The sequence below is a fragment of the Amaranthus tricolor genome, chromosome 7 (assembly GCF_026212465.1).
Source record: "Amaranthus tricolor cultivar Red isolate AtriRed21 chromosome 7, ASM2621246v1, whole genome shotgun sequence".
NCBI classification, from domain to species: domain Eukaryota; kingdom Viridiplantae; phylum Streptophyta; class Magnoliopsida; order Caryophyllales; family Amaranthaceae; genus Amaranthus; species Amaranthus tricolor.
In genome coordinates this window covers 25,612,897-25,631,870 of record NC_080053.1, presented here as the reverse complement: position 1 = coordinate 25,631,870, position 18,974 = coordinate 25,612,897, and the positions used below count along the sequence as shown (strand labels likewise).

The 18,974-nt window shown below is 32.3% G+C and overlaps 2 protein-coding genes, 1 long non-coding RNA gene and 1 pseudogene across 4 annotated transcripts; 1 reads left to right on the top strand and 3 right to left on the bottom strand.

Annotated features, from left to right (window-relative positions):
• The first annotated feature begins 1,942 nt into the window (after positions 1–1,942).
• On the top strand, positions 1,943–4,370 carry LOC130817424 (uncharacterized). Its single transcript, XR_009043782.1, has 3 exons — positions 1,943–2,192; positions 3,399–3,465; positions 3,885–4,370. It is a non-coding gene; the product is annotated as an uncharacterized LOC130817424 (long non-coding RNA).
• A 2,790-nt stretch (positions 4,371–7,160) lies between these two features.
• Positions 7,161–9,418, bottom strand: LOC130818649 (chaperonin-like RbcX protein 2, chloroplastic; annotated as a pseudogene).
• Positions 9,419–10,577: 1,159 nt separating this feature from the next.
• LOC130817423 (protein FLX-like 1) lies at positions 10,578–15,066 on the bottom strand. Of its 2 annotated transcripts, none has more exons than XM_057683118.1 (5): positions 14,812–15,066; positions 12,133–12,739; positions 11,861–12,024; positions 11,618–11,703; positions 10,578–10,992 (listed from the first exon to the last, which is right to left on the bottom strand). In XM_057683118.1, exons 2-5 carry the CDS (start codon positions 12,711–12,713, stop codon positions 10,900–10,902), a joined length of 924 nt encoding a protein of 307 aa, XP_057539101.1. In that variant the 5' UTR covers positions 12,714–12,739; positions 14,812–15,066; the 3' UTR covers positions 10,578–10,899. The 2 variants fall into 2 exon arrangements, with proteins under 2 accessions (XP_057539101.1, XP_057539100.1); XM_057683117.1 differs by having other exon boundaries at positions 12,133–12,751; positions 14,812–15,065.
• A 1,577-nt stretch (positions 15,067–16,643) lies between these two features.
• On the bottom strand, positions 16,644–18,296 carry LOC130818648 (extensin-2-like). Its single transcript, XM_057684808.1, has 3 exons — positions 18,217–18,296; positions 18,045–18,112; positions 16,644–17,590 (listed from the first exon to the last, which is right to left on the bottom strand). Exons 1-3 carry the CDS (start codon positions 18,294–18,296, stop codon positions 16,644–16,646), a joined length of 1,095 nt encoding a protein of 364 aa, XP_057540791.1.
• Positions 18,297–18,974: the final 678 nt, after the last annotated feature.

Genomic DNA, 18,974 nt, shown 5'->3' with positions numbered 1-18,974 from the left:
TTTCTAAGTATTTATCGATAGATGATTCACATGATTATCAAGGACTAATTACAATGAGAATGAACGGCATAATCTACGCAAGCACCCAAAATTAATGCAATTATACAACATGACAACATTAAAGGAACCTTCTTAGGATCTTCCCCAATTGTTTGGTCAAAGGAAACAAATTTAAAATGATGACTAATAGTAAAGTCAAAGCTTTGAAGCTTTTTGTGGAAAATAATTTTCAATGGAAAATTATTATCACAAGTTTTTTTATTAGGCGATCTTATAATAAGATGCGTTTTACACATGTGTTAAATAACTTAATTATGACAAATTATAAAAATATATACTGTTTATGTAAAAATCGTTTCACAGAAAGACAACTTCTCACAAGTATAACTGTAAGATGCGTTTTACACATGTAATATTATTGTTGTTGTTGTTATTATTATTATTATTATTATTATTATTATTATTATTATTATTATTATTATTATTAATTTAAATAATTTATAATTCATATTATTATTATTATTATTATTATTATTTTTATTATTATTATTATTATTATTATTAATTTAAATAGTTTATAATAATAATAATAATAATAATAATAATAATAATTATTATTATTATTATTATTATTATTATTATTATTATTATTATTGTTTTTATTGTTGTTATTATTATTATAATTATTATTATTATTATTATTATTATTATTATTGTTATTATTATTATTATTATTATTATTATTATTATTATTATTATTATTATTATTATTATTATTATTATTATTATTATTGTTTTTATTATTATTATTATTATTATTATTATTATTATTATTATTATTATTATTATTATTATTATTATTATTATTATTATTATTTTATTATTATTATAATTATTATTATTAATTTAAATACTTTAAAATTTATATTATTATTATTCTTATTCTTATTATTATTATTATTAGTATTATTATTATTATTATTATTATTATTATTATTATTATTATTATTATTATTATTATTATTTTCTTATGATTATCATTATTATTATTATTATTGATATTATTATTATTATTATTATTATTATTATTATTATTATTATTATTATTATTATTATTATTATTAATTTAAATAATTTATAATTTATTTTAATAATTTTAATATTTTCTTCTTATTATTATTTTTATTATTATTATTGTAATTGTTATTATTATTATTATTATTATTATTATTATTATTATTATTATTATTTATTATTATTATTATTATTATTATTATTATTATTATTTATTATTATTATTATTATTATTATTATTATTATTATTATTAACTTAAAAAATTTTAAATTTATATTATTATCATTATTATTTTGTTATTATTTATTATTATTATTATTATAATTATTTTATTATATATATTTTAATGTAGTTGAAATTTTAATTATTAATGAAATAGACTGCATTTAATAAAGCTTAATCATAAGTTTATTAAGCTGATTGGGGTTATTAAGTAAGTTAATTCGAGTAATAATATTATTATTTTGATAATATTGACTCAAGTATTTCATTTGTTAACATTTTCAAGAAAGAGGTATATTTTATTTAATGTATAAAATTCGTATAAAGAATACTTCGATAAAAGTGTATTTTGATTATATTATATTAATTGATTACTATCTTATCTTTATAAAAATAAATTTAAATTTAAATAAAGTATTGAAAAAATAAATTCCTAAATGCAATCCTTATTCATACTACCAATTACTTATTTCATAAATCGTCTATTATACCCTTACAGCATGTCTTATATAAGACTGTCTTACAATGAGACGGATTTAATAGAATTTAATGGGTCAAAGCTAAAAATAAACCCCATTTACCATCAATAAACCGACATACCTCTTCCCTCACATTGAAATCCAACCAACACACCCATCCCTTTCCCTTCGTCCTCTACTCTTTCCTTTTCTCTCTCCCCTCACTCCTGCGCACCACCAGCCGCACAGCCCTCCCCCACGAACAATCACGAGCAGCAGGGGCTGCGTGGTCTCTTCCAAGCAACAGAGCAGGCCGCGTGTACCCTCACAACAGTCGGTTGTCCCTAGTGCCACCACTCCTTCCCTTGGTCCACCACCAGCACAACAACCACCTACAATCTTACCTTAAGTTGAAAGGTCCTTCAATGGTGATTGAGGTAATCCACAAACTATTCTATTTAAGTATTAATTGAATGTTTTAAAGTAGTTTGGTATTTGTGGATTCAATTTGGGGTTTTTAAATCAAATTTAAGCATCAACTTGAATTTAATTAGAGTTTATGGGTTTAATTAGTAATTGGGTTCTTGCTAGTGTTGATTAGTATTGGTTATTTGGGTTATTTGATTTCTAGTATAAAACTTGGTATTGTGGATTTTGAAATTTCAGTTTCAAAACTGAACTTTCTGTTTTGGCTATTTTTGGGAGGGTTCTGATTGTTTTTGGGTTCTTATGTCTTCTTGAGATTTGTAGAACTTTGATTCGCAGTCGTGTGGGCACTTGAATCACCCCGAGATGAGTTTGTATGAGGAAGTTATGTCCAAAATACTATTAGACTGTCATAAAGATCGACAATGAGGTTCCGTTTTGTTCTGTCCGAATTTGTGTTGCTGTTTTTGAAATAGTTAGAGTCGTTTTGGGGTTTTGGTGTCTTCATGAGATTTGTAGAGCTTCGAGTCGCGATCACGTGGGCTCTTGAATCGATCCAAAATGAGTTTATATGAGAGTTATGTTCAAAATAGTGAAATACTAGCAGGCTGTCCTGAAAATCCATAATGAACCTTCTGTTTTGGCTATTTTGGGATCGTTCTAATTGTTTCTGGGTTTTAGTGTCTTAATAAGAATAGTAGAGCTCTGAGTAATGGTCGCGTAGCCACTTAAATCGTCTAATTCGGTTTCCGTATGAGTGAGTTATGCCTATTTTAGTAAGAGGTGTCCTAAAACCATTACGAGATTTCTAATTTGGGATAAAGAGATACGGAAATTAATTGGATAATTAAATATTTTTGGATGAAGTATTAGATTCTGTTGAGACTTATTGATTGCAGGAAGAACAATGACCTTTGTGTTTAATCAAATACATTCTAATAAATTAAGGGTCTTGGTGTAACCTTAAATCCTTGTGAATCTTGATATGTAAGTATGAGATGGATGGACATTGAATTTACGAAATTAGTGGAACATGGTTGTTTATAAGAAAGTATTGGGTAATTGATATTCTTGAATCGACTATGAGATTTTAAAGATTAGAATGCTAGCGTAACTCTTGGTTAAGCTGCGGTCTTAGGAGGAGATGTAATAAGTTACATGTTAGTATAGTAGTATCAAACGCTCTCTAGTGATGTTGTGATCATGTTATGCTCCAGGAGACGATATCATCGAAGAACCCTTCTAGTTGATAGCTGGATTCGTTACCTTGAAGCGACATCGTCGGTGAGTAGTAGCAGTCCCTTAAAGGGTCTGATCAGACTACATTCTTGAACATAAACTTTTTACTAAAGCTCTTTTGAAATTGTAAATTGTTGAGACAAATGTTGTTGTGAATGCTTATGTTGATACTATGATATGGTCAATGGATCGGGCTTGCGAGCTGGTCATTGACGGAGTTCAGGAACATTGTTCCCTGCTCCCTGTTTGAAGCGAATTGTCATTGAGATATTGACTAGCTTCACCCGAGAGTGACATAGCCTTAGAGCTATGGATGTTCCTCTCAACTAGACTCCCTATGCGCACATAGATCTAGCAAACTGATGTTGCTTTTAAACCCTTATTTGGAAACTATTGTGTTTATTGTTTTGGATTGTTACTTCTCATTCAGTTTAATTTGACCCTCTGTTGTTTCCATCTTTTAGTTTGATTACAGATCGGAACCGGTCGGGAACAATGGGTTAGCGGTGATTGAATAGAGTTTCAAGGATGTAAATTGAGCTGAGTACTTAGGAATTATAAATTTGTATTAGGAATTTTGGATAAATGTAAATTTGTTTTGGTTGTGCTGGTTATATCGGACTTGTAGAGAATTGTATGATTATCTTGTGTATTAGTTAGATGTTGGTTTTGGGATTTAGCTGCGTTAGTCACGTTGAAGAGCTCGTGACTCCTTTGCTTGAGTTTTGGAAGTGTGATTTCGATTTCTTGGGAAACGAATCCAGTGATGACCCTGTTTACCCAGTCAACAGTAAGTTGGGTTGTTACAATTAAAGTAAATTATTTTTTATTTAATATTGAATATTTTTATTATTAATGTTTGTTTGTATAATGTTTTATTAACCCAATGTATCGTTTATTTCATATTTTATATTTGTAGGACTTTTAAAAATTAGGGGACAATGTAGATTACTCTGGTAGATTTGATACAGATAGAGAATTTGATTCCGTAGATAAATTACATAGTTGGGCCGATGATATAGCAATAAGAATTGGTTTTCAATTTATACGTGCTTCTTATAAACAAAAAAAAAGAACGTTCTAAAGTCAGTTTGTATTTAAGATGTCACCGCTATGGTAATATTAAGGGTGATTTGCATAAGCTAGATAATGCTGCCCGACCTGGTTCTAAAAGTAGAACATGTCGGTGTAAATTTATGATTGTAGCAAGTAGTCGTAAACCAGGAGAAAGACCTTGGACGGTGAGGGTGTGTCCTGGGGAAAAAGGTAGACATAAACACCGATTCTTAGTGTACAAAGATGGTCATGTAAGGGCAAATAGGTTGAATATAGATATTCGGCAGCACATACGAGAGCCTAGTGCAACCGGCATGCAACCTGCCTTTATCATCACTTCAATTAGAGAAAATTTTCCTGGTTTTTTTGCTAGTATGAATCAGATATATAATGTTAAGCAATCAATAAGGAGAGAAGAGATGGAGGGTAGTCGCATGAGGCGACTGTGTCATTCGTGGGTGTTACTAACAATAACAATAATCACAACAATATCAACAATAAAAATAATATTTAAAAGGAAAATAAAAAGTTAACAATAATAATAATAATAATAATAATAATAATAATAATAATAATAATAATAATAATAATAATAATATTTAAAAAAATAAATTAAAAAACAATACTAATAATAATAATAATAACATTTAAAAAAAAACCAATAATAATAAAACAAATAATAACATCAACAATAATAACAATAATAATTATAATAATAACAACAACAATAATAACAATAATAATAATAACAATAATAATAATAATAATAATAATAATAATAATAATAATAATAATAATAATAATAATAATAATAACAATAATAATAATAATAACAAAAATAAAAAAAATAATAATAATATTATATATATTATTTTAAAAAAATAGTGAGTCGCATGCGACTTGGCCGCGGGTCAGTCGCACAAAACCCGCGACTCGGCCGTGGCTCAGTCGCACGCGACTCACTTTAAAAAAAAATTTTTTTTTTTTTTTACAATTAATTAAATTCGAATGAAAATTACCTCGATTATTTGTTTGCGGTTTGAATTTCTTAGCTTTTGATCCACGAATTTTATGTTGTAATTTAATGTTTTAAGAGTGATAAGGGTGTTATTTAGTGAGGTTGGAGTATATATAAGAAATTTTAAGTCTACAGGCAAATTCGTAAATTCATTAAAATAGGGGTAGCTGTAACACCCGAATTTCCTCCCTTCCTTCATGATTTCTGGTTTCGTTTAAGGGGTTGGAAATTCAGGAATCTATAACACCTCTGAATTTCCAACCCCTTAAACGAAACCAGAAATCGTGAAGGAAGGGAGGAAATTCGGGTGTTACAGTGGCGATAAAATGAAGAGGGTGGCGATATTTAAAGATTGTGATTTCTAATGCCTAAGTTGATTACATAGGTAGAGAAGTGGTATGACCCTGGTTCAAAGAACCTTAATGAAGTTCCCATAAGAAATGTTAACGGGAATCAAGAAAAATTGAATATTTTAGATAATAGATATACTATTTTATTGAATAATAAGTTTGATGGAAGAAAAGTAAAAACATATTAAAAAAATATTAAAAGAAAGTTAGTGTAAAAATTATAGAGACCAGTACTAATAAAAAAATATTTTTATAAAGTTAACGGAAAACATGTGGAGACCATAAAGAATATAAAAATATTAAAATGAAGTTAGTGGAAGATGTGTAGGAATCATAAGCATTATTAAAATATTAAAATGAGGATGAATAAGGTTATTTTTGTTCAAAATTTGTGATATAAATATAAAGATTTTCTATGGAAACAATAAATAGAACATCTTTAAGGAATGGAGAAACTATAATCAAGAGTTTATGGTGGATGTAAGGTCTTAAGTGGTATTTAAAGGCTCTTTGAATGAAAAAATTACTGTGAGTAATTATAAATTTTTATTGATTTTTCTCCAATAATACCAATTTTTCATTAACCATGAATACACCAACTTAGGGGTGTGTTCCTAGAATAATACCAATTTCTGTTTAACCATTAATTTAGCTTTATATCTTTTTCAAATGGCCTGCTATAAACAAAAGTTAGTATTATTCTAGATAAATACCCCCTAAGTTGGTATTACATGGTTAATCAAATATTCGTATTATTATAAGAAAATCTATAAAAGTTTATATTATTTACGGTAATTTTTCCCCCTTTCAACTATGAACTCGAATTTTTGTTAGTGGTGGCTAAAGAGAATCAATGTTTATAGTCCTCTTCTGTATTTCCATTAAAGAATTAATGTTGTGCCTCAAGGGGCAAAGAAGATATTTTAAGAAATTTCTTAGGGTATAGAACCCTAGAAGCTCAAGAGAATTATGATTTCAAAACAAGGTAGTTTACTTATTCAAAAAAGTAATAATACAGACTTCTTTGAAGGCTTTGACTTCTTCTAGGTCATGAAATCCTCCTGCGCATGTATACATGGTTTTAGAGTGTAAGTCGAACTCTACCTGGGCCTCCACTTAAAGGCTAAACTCAATCGGTATCACACAACGATTTGAAAGAGAATATGCAAAGGTGTCAAATGTTATTTAGATTATTATTTGATCTCGGTTGTTATGTATGTGTTTGTTGTCATCAAATGCAAAGAAAATCGAAAAGATTCACATCAAAGAAAATCGAAAAGCTTCACACCTAAATTAAGTAAAACAACATCAAAGAATTAATGCATTATTTGCATCAGCAAGATGGAATTTCCGATCTTTTCCGTGCTGTCGTCTGAAGGTCATACAATGGCCTCTAGAAGCTTTTCGCGCATCAGCTCCAAGTTTTTGTCTGATATGTACTGATATATTTCAGCATGGTCACATTTCTACAACAGGACAGAAAGACACACATGTTATAGAATACATCCCAACACAATTCAGTCAGACTTGAACTTGTAAGTGGCACGAGGGCTGGTATAGGTGGGCGACATCGATGAGTAACCAAGACTCGGCTTGGAACATACATCACAAATTGGGCACATAACCTAAGCTAGATAAGCGGTCTGAGAGGGGCCTACAGTCGAATGAGTCCAGGTGGGGCTGGTGTAAGTGGGCGACATCGATGAGTAACTTAGACTCAGCTTGGAACATACATCACAAATCACGCACATGACCTATGCTAGATAAATGGTCTGAGAGGGGCCTACAGTCCAATGAGTCCAGGTTGGGCTGGTATAGGTGGGAGCCATCGATGAGTAACTAACACTCGGCTTGGAACATACATCACAAATTGGGTACAGGACTTAAGCTAAATAACCGGTCGGAGAGGGGCCTACATTCCAAAGAGTCTAGGTTGAGCTGGCCGCCAATCGCTAATGTCATCCCACTGGAAATCTACGTGTATGTAAAAACATGAATAGAAAGAGGAGATAAAAAAGCACCTTAATCCACTTTCCATATAGATGAAGGCGTGTGACCATTATTCTTTCAGCAAGGTCTTGTTTTTCCTGTCAATTTATAAAAGTGTGATGAGTTCTCCTTGCACACTCTGTCCCTTGTTTCAATTTGATATCAATACAAGGACAAATGAACGTTTCTTTTTTGATATTACCTTCCCAAGTTTATGAATGAAAAACTTCCCCTCTCCAGGTTTGTTAGCAAGGAGAAAACTGCATAGATAAAAGCAAATTTTTTGAAAGGAACACCAGTTTCATGAATATTCAAGGATCTTGAAAGCCTATACACACACACACGATAATCACCTACTTACTTGTAGAGCCATGTATTTTGAGGGGGTTTCATTTCATAAAGCTGGTGTTAAACAGTCCTTGTAGCTTTGATAGTAAAATACTTGAGTAATTGCTGCAAGCAGAATCAACCAAGTTTCTTCATCAAATCAAAATATCAGATGTATATTGAGGAGGAGGAGGGGGTTGTTCATTTATCCTCTAGTTACTATTTACTTCAGTTGAGATTATAACTTAACGGTGTACCCTAGCTAATACATCATAAGCTCCTCTGTTTGACAATTGCCGGGAATCTCAAATGTTGGTGAAATTAAGTAAGGATGCAAGATCTTCCCCAGGAAACATATTCATGAATCATCACTTATTAATCATGACTATCAAGATGCATGATCAACTGTCGTATAGATCACAAGGGAGAAGAAAGACTTGTATGTAGACATTTTCTTTAAGGTAATCTTCAAAATGTATGTTTATGATGAAGTGAATAGCAAGAATCTCTGGAACTATGCACATATAAAATCTCACTCAGAGGTTCCAAACCCTGCTCAAGCTCGAGGGAGTGGGCGGCTCAGCTTAGCTTGTGGAAATGAATGAGTAATTTCTCGTTCACAACGGATAAGAGTGACTTGTTTGGGGATAATTTCCATGAAATTGTATTGAAATGAAATGTCTACATGTTGCTAGAGGATACTAAGTTTCGTTGCTAGTACAAGCGATGAATGTTTTTTGCAGCTTATATGGCATGTTTTGTCTTAGATAGGTATTGTTTTGTTTGGCATTGGCCAATTTGGTTGGACGTTATTTCTTCGGTAAGTGATGAAGTTGTATATGCCAAAAAAATTGAAATGTCTCATGCATATGATGAATCAAATCGAATGAGCCATTGGATATATGCATACTTACATTCTCGCTCACGGGTGCTCAGTCTAGGTTACGCTCGAGGACTAGGGCTACTCAGCTTAGTTTGCGGGGAATTTTGAGTTCAGCTTGGCTAAAACCCAACTTGAGTTTCAAAAGTGTTACCAAGTAGCTCTTTAAATTGTAACAACATTATTACTAAGCTTATGAATTGCTCTCATAACAAGAACAATAAATCAATTATCATATTTGACACTAAAGTAAATATGTTATCATAAATCTTTTTCACATAAATTAAAGCCAAAAGAATTTTTGATGAACTTGATTACACTTGCAACCACCACTATCAACAACCAATGTAGATCGCGATTATTGTCTACGTAAATCATTTACATCATATTCAATTTGTTGTGATGTTGTATATTATATGTATTATATATATGTTTGTATATTATATATGAAATCTAACATATATTGTGTATTTCTATATCGCTTACATTATACATCGATTATATTTATTGTATATGTATTATCTATATATATTGTATATATCTACTTACATTATCACATAGATTATATATATTGTATATGTAAATATATTATGCATGAAGTCTAATATGCTCTAATTAATCTTTCGAAGCTTAAAGTCTAATATTTTCACATTGTGTTGTCAACATTATTATTGAGAGATGGCAAACTAAACGATTTTCATCAAGTCACTTATGCCCGTGTTGATCAAACTTTGGTCACGAAGTTGGTTGAGAGATGGCCCAATGCGACACATCCCTTCCATCTCCTATTGTATGAGGCGTCGATCACCTTCTTGAATGTCGTTGTACTTTCACAGCTTTTCATTGAGGGGCATGTTGCGTTCACAGTTAGTCGCCAGCTTCATAGCTGGCAAGACATAATTCAGTGGGTATTGGAACAACGACCTCCTGATGATATGTCACAAGGTAGTGCATCAAAGGCCAGATGGATGATCGATATCATTCGCAAGGTGCCCATTGATGCGGATGAGGTGATTATTGAGAGTTACGCTAAGGTGTTCTTTGGGTAGAAGATGGTGAAAATTTTGGATTTTAAGAGTTTAATATTGGAACAGATATTCATTGACATGAGAAATCGAGCTTAGAGGTTTCATCTTTTACTTGCATATTTTGTTTATTCATCAAAATCATTATTCTTGGGGCTGTATTATTCGTGAAAACATATCTTTAGGAACCAAGTTTATTTTTGTTATCAACGCATTCATCAAAATTGAGCTGAATTTATCCTACTTTTAACTATAAGAGTGACAAATTTAGCGTAAAATAAGACCGCATCACATCTCATCATCCGCGTTGTAAAAATTTTCAAAACAAACGAAACGATATTCCTCGGGTTGTAAAGGTGTAAAAAAATCCGCATTTTAGGCCATATCAAGGGATATTTTATGGTTTTGACCGATATTTAGGCGATACGATAACCCATCTCTTTTTACTGTATCACCGTTCCGTTACCGCAATCACAACCAATTAACACAATTTTACACTATTGTAACAGATGTATATAACTGGGAGCTTTGGAATTCTTTTATCTACATAACCCAAATGATATAAGATTGTTGATAGCAACCACTAGACAACACAGTAATAGAACAAAATAGACTATAGATTGTTGAAATCTATTTAACAAGCGAACGATCGGTAAATTTCCAAGAGTCCGAATATAAGATTTTGGTCTGAAATGAATTGTGCAAGTATCCAAACCATGTCTAAGTATCAAGGAATACGACCTCGATCGGCTATTTAGCTAGGTAAATGAAGAGTCTACAGTTCACTACACTAATGCATAAAACCCCAAGATCTTCATTGATCAAGATGCAACTTCATCTATGACCCTGACCATGTTGCATGTTATATGCACTCCAATTGCCATGTCCAGGCCCATACTGAGGATAATTCTCCATACCAGCCTGCATCTGTAAATTAGATCAGCAATATCTATATTAGATCTCTGAAGGGTGTTACTAGTCTTTTTTACAATTTTATTGTCATATTTGCCATTTCTTTCATTGCGTATAACGCATAAAAGGTAAATAGCTACTCTTGTGAGAGACCGTCTCTCAAAGAGACGACCTCAAAACAAGACGCCCGCATTCTTATTTTCTTTTAATCTGTATTAATTGGGCAATTTAGCCCATATATATCTAATGCGTCTCTCACAACAAATTGTGAAAGGCAAAACAATGGAATTATAACTAAGAATAAAATAAAGTTTTAAATTCTTAATTAATTCAGCTAAGTTTCTATAAAATTTCATCATTTTCTTAATTATTTTGGATTATCTTCCCATGAACAAGTTTGAAAAAAACACACTCTCCTTATTTATGTTCCCATGAGAAATGGTGTAATATGAGATTATGAATAAAGGAGTATTTGAAAATGAATAAACAACATTTACTTCATTATTTAGGATTATAAGTTAATGTAAAAACTAGACTATAATAATTAATGTAAAAAATGAGTTAAAATCATAACATAATAAAAATCGGACTCATCAAACAAGAAGCACGCCAGCACAGAAAACTTCACAAGAGAACTTACCGGGTTTACACCATAGCCAGTAGGGTACGGATTTCCAGCATATCCAGTTTCAGGTGTGCCATAATTAGTATTATAACCAGCCGCAGCTGCAAAAAAATTAACCAAGTATAATTAGAGAGGAATCAGGATTCAGGATTAAGAAACAAGGAATGCCAACTGCAGCGGCAGCAAGCCCCTTTCGAAATGCGCAAAACGCCAGAAAGCAACGCTAAAAAAATGAGAAAGCCTGCAAAATAATCATACCAGGATTGCCAACCGCAGCGGCAGCACGAGCTCTCTTCTCTGCATTAGCAACTTCCGCGCGAAGCTTCTCTAGTTCTCTGGCCATTGAGACCAAATTGCTCTGCATCTGTTGCCCTTGCTCATAACTATCAGCATAAACTTTCTTCTCATACTCAATAGCAGCCCTGCAAGGTTTAAAACATAAATTTGAAAAAAAGAGATTGGAAACTAGCATTCAAGACAAAGTAAATAAAGCATTTTAAATGACTCTATGACTCGAATTCTCCTCTTACTTAGCGTTGTCAACTTCCTGTCTCATGAGCTCAATTTCAGCTTTTAACGCGGGAACTTGCTGTAAATCAGAAGATGCTCTAGCCAAATCCTGGTTCATTGCTTGGATTCGAGCCATCAGATCGTGCCTAGCAGCAGAAAGCTCCTTAATATCTGCTTGAACCCGCATTAGTTCGCCCTTCATTGCGTCCGCTGCTTGAAGATCCGTCTCCAATTTAGCAGACCTCTCGAGCAATTCCCTCATCTCTTTATCCTTCTCCATGTGAAATGTATCAGCATAATGAGTCATACGTTGCAACTCAAAACGCTGAGCTTCCAACTCCTGCTTCAAAGCAACATGTGTAGCAGCTGCCTTCTGGTTATCAACTAGTAAGGCTTGAATTTCTTGAAGCTGAATTGCTAGACGATCCTCAAGGATTGCAGGATGAGGGGGACGTGGTCTAGGGGCCATTCCAAACTGAGATTCCCGCTCTCTCTCCCTCATTTCCTCAATAAGTGCAGGGTGAGGCATTGGACCCAGGTTTCGACCAAATGGAACTTCATGAGGCATAAATGGAACTCTGCCACGTGGTAAGTTCTTCATCGGCAATGGTGGACCTGGATTTCGGCCTGCCATTGTAACTGATGATTCCAATTTGTCATATCCAAACATAAAAGTCATCAGAGAGATAACAATAACCACATATCATCAATGAGCAACACACTGATAGTGAATAAACGTTAGTTGTTTCACTTTAGGTGTTCTATATAGATGTATCTAATATATAGTTGCATTAGTAAGAAAATGAATCCCAATAATATGACTAAATGGACTAAGAAAGAAACAATTCCATAGTAAAAAATCAAAATTAATAAAAACATAATGCAGCAATGAGTATAATATAATTTCTTCAATAAGTTGTGAAAAATTAAAGTTGTTTTCGAGAAAGGAAACAGTCATTCAACTATGTTCATTTTTTTGAAAATGCAATTGAGATTAAATCCAAAGTCTTCAGTTTCTTGATATTAAAGCTGGAAAATACAAGTTTTCAAGAAGTCAAGTGATAAAAGAAAAGTACAGCAAAAAGGTTATGCTTTTTCTGATTGTTGGATTAGATAATTTATGTCATATGGAGACAGCAAAAGCAGTTATATTGTGAAAAGAAAGCTACTACAACGAAGATGATCGTTAATAGTGTGATACTTAGCTAAATCTTGTAGTGTAGTTCACTGGGAGTTTTAGGGATAACTTGGGTTGTTTGGTGCTTTTCGTTCTGCGTCTTAGTTGATTTACACACATATGTGCATAACTTTGTGCCTCTTCATTATATATAATGCCCCTTTGATTATCTATATTATATTTCCCTTATATTAAGGGAAAGGTAATGAAGATATAATATGAATTAGTTAGAAAAATTACTTGACAAAGTTTACAATTACGTTTTTCCTAACCCAATCATATTTTTTCTTTACAAAATTCATGTCCATCAATTACAACATGGAAATGTGGAGGTATTAGATGGTAAAGCAAATTTGTAATGAAAAAAAATTGATGATGAGAGCTCATTATCATGGGAATAAAATAGCACATTTTATCAATTAACATAAAAATTCATTCTCATCTTCACCATTTAATACCAATAACCACACACGACAATAAAGTACTACTTGCCAAAAAAGTGTTATATATGCCTTTGAGTTGGTGACTGAGAGCATCAAATCTAAGTGTCCAGTTTATGTTGGCTATATATGAGGAATGGCTTGAGAAGTCAAAAGGAGCATTAGTTGAAGGGAAGCAAGAGTGGAAGTTTAGGAGGTAGAAGTTCCTTCAAGTGTCCTTCAACTCGAGTCGGCTTTAGGGTTTTGGAAGTACAGTATTGAGGTAGCAGCAAAAAGCTGAGTAGGCATTCTAGATTGGCCACCAGAAAGCCAGCTTGGGAGTTGGGTTTTGCTCTATCTTTTATTTTAAGTCTAATGTACTTGTATTTAGGGATTAGATCTATGAATAATCCTCAATACACTTGGAGCTATACTAATCTTACTCTAAGCATTTACTTTATCTCTCAATTGTAATCCTAAACTCTAGCCAGAACCTCCATTGTATTTGTAGACGTCAATTCATTTCTTCAATAACTCCTCTTTTTCATCCATCAACAACACATATCAGGCCTAGGGAAGATGGAGCCACATTGGGTGAATCTCATTAACTCTCATCGTTTTAATTAATTGGATTGATTTTCATTGTTTTGAATTAATTCCTTAATTTTCAGGTTTTGTGTTTTCACCCAATCATGGCACTTATTTACCACTGATCCTTGTGGAATTCAAGATAGATTATTCAGCCTTGATATTTCATTTACAGCCAAAAGGCTATGCAATTCTACCCAAACAACAAGTTTCAACAATAACAAATCAAATTGTTTTCAGGGTTTCAATAATCCTTTGTTTTCTTTCTCAATGTTCTTCATACCAACATCTGTTTTGCAGTTTTCTGGTATTCCAACAATTTTTTTCCTTCTTTCCTCTCTCGTCTCTTCCCCCCGATTTTATGGAATCCCCCCCCTCTCCCCCAACCCCCCCCCCCCCCCCCCCCCCCCCCCCCCCCGAAAAAAAAAAAATCTAATTGAAGAATAATATATAATTATTTATGTAAATAATTCTAACAATTGAAGAAACGTATATAGATGGAGTGCAGGAGTTACCTCGAAAATAGTTTAAAATACAGAGAAGGTGAAGAAGTGAGAGTCGAAAGTCGTGCTGATTGTTAGCAGTTAGCTGCTCCGATTATGGGCGGCGCTGCCTGAATATTGCGCCGGCGACCTAATGATGGTGGAGGAAGAGTCTCTCAGAAAGGAATTGGAAAATTGTGCAATTGGTTGGATTCGTGGTTTGTCCGGAAAAAATTCGGACTTCAAGGTTCCGGGTAGAACTCGGGCTGGTATGGTGTCTGACCCGAGTTTAAAAATTAAGACTTAAATCTATCGCTCATTTTTAAATGAGACGGTCTCAGAGATCATTTTTAGTAGGCTGACACAATACTTATTTTCTGTCTTAAAGTGATTACTTATAATGTTAGAGTAATCCCTTATAATTTTAAGAAAATCATTTTTTATAGTTTTAGAGTGATTACTTATAACCTTAAAATGATCACTTACGATTTTAAAATGATCAAATAAAGAAATGGGCTAATATATGGGTTCGTCTCATGGTGAGACGATCTCATACAAGATGAGCTAATATCTAATACTAGAATGAGAAGTTCAAAATAGATTCGACTTAATATTTACTCGAATTTGTACAATCGAATTCAAAAGATTTCGTACCACTAACAAAATTTCTAAAAATATTAAAAATTAGATCAATATATCTTTTAGGGCTTAAAAGAACTTTTATAAGCTCAAATACAAAAACTTATTAGAAATATATTGGGTCTCAATCGAAACATGATGCGTGGAACCGGAAAAATATTGACAAATTTGAAAAATGTGCTAAATGTACGGTTTTGGTTTATCATTTAGTTTGACTTGATATTTTGACTTATTTAATCAGTAAATCATAACCCATCAATACTTGGTTGATTTTTAGGTCAATGTTAGATCACATACAATATTAACAAGTCTAGTTACTTTGCATCAAGCAAAGTACACTGAGCTAATGGTGGGTTTGATACTTCCTTTACATTTTAATAGTTGAATTCTCTTGAATTTTAAAGTATTTATATTTATATATTGCAATGTCCCTTAATTTCTTTAATTGTATATTATTATACATTTGTAAAAAGTTAATGCTATGAAAATAGTTATATTCAGACAAATTAGGAAAAATTTACTTGATAATGATTTTTTCTTATACATACATAAAATACAAAATGTAAATTCTGATTTCTGATTGATGAATTTATGAAGATAGTTTTATAAAACTCCCAACCAATTAAAATCGACTAAGAAAAGAAAGCTAAGTAGACCTAATTTCATTTAAAACAAATTGGCCGATGTAGTAACAAACATTTTCACTCAGGTTTTATGTCTCTTCTTCACAAATCAAGCATATGTGAACTTCATAAACCCATCTCATGTTTCTAACAACGCATAACTAACAAACATTGTAGCTGCAATATTTCACTTTGTGATCGGAGAAACATCTTAAATGTCAATTGAATTCAAAATGAATCTAGTCGATGACAAGTGTGTATATAGCAAAATTGATACCCTTAGTATTTAAGTTAGAATCCATATGAAACATAAAGCAACTCTGTCGTAAATAGAAAAAATTGAAAACTAGTTGTAGTAATTAAATCAATGATAAAATTTTAACCAACTTATATTTGATTTTATTATAAATTCATGCAAAACAAATTTATTACATCAGTTTATTGGAGTTTTTAAATACACGTATAAGCAACATAAATTACAAGAATTAACAATTGTGTGTGGAAGCATTTTATTGAAGTATAATACATTTTTTGTGGTACAAAAGAGACTTGTAGTCATATGGGAATAATAGTGAGTCATGGTAATGTAGTAGTTTGCAAATTTTAGTATGGTGGAGACTTGTAGGAGTACGGAGGTGAGTAGTATGGAGATGGGGATTTATAGTCGGATGGAGGTGAGTAGTATGGTAATGGAGATTTGTAGTTGTAAGAATATGATGAAGGCGAGTAGTATGGAAATGGAGACTTATAGTCATATGATGGAGATTTGTAGTCATATGAAGGAGACTTATAGTATGGAGATGGAGATTTATAGTCATATGATGGGGGTGAGTAGTATGGAGAAGGAGATTTATAGCTGTATGATGGAGATTTATAGTCGTATGATGGAGGTGAGTAGTATGGAGATGGAGATTTATAGCTGTATGATGGAGATTTATAGTCGTATGATGGAGGTGAGTAGTATGGAGAAGGAGATTTATAGCTGTATGATGGAGATTTATAGTCGTATGATGGAGGTGAGTAGTATGGAGATGGAGATTTATAGCTGTATGATGGAGATTTATAGTCGTATGATGGAGGTGAGTAGTATGGAGAAGGAGATTTATAGCTGTATGATGGAGATTTATAGTCGTATGATGGAGGTGAGTAGTATGGAGATGGAGATTTATAGTCGTATGATGGAGGTGAGTAGTAAAGAGGAGATTTGTAGCTGTACGATGGAGATTTAGTGTATGATGGAGGCGAATAGTATAGAGATGGGGATTTGTAATCATATGATGGGGGTGAGTAGTATGGAGAAGGAGATTTGTAGCTGTATGATGGAGACTTATCGTATGATAGAGGTGAGTAGTATGGAGTAGGGGATTTGTAGTCATATAATGGGGGTGAGTAGTATGGAGAAGGAGATTTATAACTGTATGATGGAGATTTATCGTATAACGGGGGTGAGTAATATGGAGAAGGAGATTTATAGTCGTACGATGAAGACGAGTAGTACGGCGAGTACACGTAGGAGTTGGCCACTACATTTGTGAGTAGTGGAAGCAATGCTAGAACACAAAAAAGAGCAGGCCTTAAATTAGTAGCCATTTGGGTGTGCATAAAGGTTTTTTGTGTTGTCTGTTTTTTTTTGTTTTTTGTGGGTTGTTTATGAATATGGGAAGATTTGTTACAGTTTATATAGCTTACTTTGAGTCCAACTTGGTGAATTGTTTTATAATTGTAGAAATTTTCTACCTTGAGAAACATCATAGCTGATTGTTCTTTAGCAACTACTACTTGTAGAAATTGTCAAAAATTACCCAAGACTAACTCAAAAGATGATCAAATTAATATTTCATTTTATTTTACTAATTAGGTTCAACTAATAAGAAGATCGAATTGGTAGTAACATATGAATGGGTCCATGTCTTTTAGCTAATTTGTCATATTGATCGTGACTCTTAAACTTGACTATTTATTAATTTACAAGGTGTTTAAAATAAATTCATAGTGTAAAAATACAGTAACAGTCGCGATCACGGTAACGGAACACTGATATGGAAATGGGAGTGATGCGGTTATCATATTGCCTAAAAATCCGTCGAAACTATAAGATATCCCTTGATGCAGCCCAAAACGCGATTTTTTTACGCCTTCATAACGCGGGAAATATTGGTTTGGTTATTTTGAAAACCTTTGCAGCGCGGCCGATGCGATGTGATGCGGCCTTATTTTTACTCTATGAATAGACCCAACGATCCGATTTCCACCCATCTTTGTGACATAACCAATTTAACCCGACTTAAAAATAGATTTACAGTTATGTAAAAATCAATATGGACAAAAAACTTAATTTTAAACCGACTAGAAACGTTTAACTCGAAATCAAACGTTTAACTCGAAATCAACACGAATGAGTAGGCCTCTTGGGAAAACATTACTTAATTGAATGCGAAATATTAGAATAAATTCCGAGAACCGGTAAAAGTGGCAGGTCATTTGTAATTATAAACTATCAAGTATTAAGCATAGCTTCTCTTCATTCGACAACGTTATAGACTTATTCATTTGCCATTTTTTTAATACTTATTGTATCTCTTCTACTGTACTCCTTAGGTTTGGGTACATTTTGGCTATATTAATTCTTGTCGGATAATTTCTTTCGGCGTATGCAGAGGTCGTCAATAACGTTAGGACAATGAGATGTTGTTTATTATTTAGGTTAAGGGTCTGATCAAAAACATTTTCTTTATTATTGATGTCACTGATTGTTGGATATTTAGTGTATATTAATCCTAAAAAATATCACCAAGTACTACAAATAGTAGTGAGACAAATAGTATAAAAAATACATGGTCCAAAGGGGTTCAAAAGGAAAGACAAAAAGGCAAAACAGGAACCGAGTCCACAAAAAAGCCGAGTCGGCTTTAAGTTCTAACCAGCTTTTTTGCC

Excerpts from the sequence above, each read along its gene's own strand:
- LOC130817423 (XM_057683117.1), bottom strand. The coding sequence starts at position 12,746 with ATGGCAGGCCGAAATCCAGGTCCACCATTGCCGATGAAGAACTTACCA. Across the intron at positions 12,025-12,132 it reads CAGGAAGTTGACAACGCTAA|GGCTGCTATTGAGTATGAGA; the intron begins GTAAGAGGAGAA and ends TAAACCTTGCAG. Across the intron at positions 11,704-11,860 it reads CGCTGCGGTTGGCAATCCTG|CTGCGGCTGGTTATAATACT; the intron begins GTATGATTATTT and ends ATTTTTTTGCAG.
- LOC130818648 (XM_057684808.1), bottom strand. The coding sequence starts at position 18,296 with ATGGGTGGAAATCGGATCGTTGGGTCTATTCATAGAGTAAAAATAAGG. Across the intron at positions 18,113-18,216 it reads GCATCGGCCGCGCTGCAAAG|GCAATATGATAACCGCATCA; the intron begins GTTTTCAAAATA and ends ACGGATTTTTAG. Across the intron at positions 17,591-18,044 it reads CCGTGATCGCGACTGTTACT|CATTGCTTCCACTACTCACA; the intron begins GTATTTTTACAC and ends TTTGTGTTCTAG.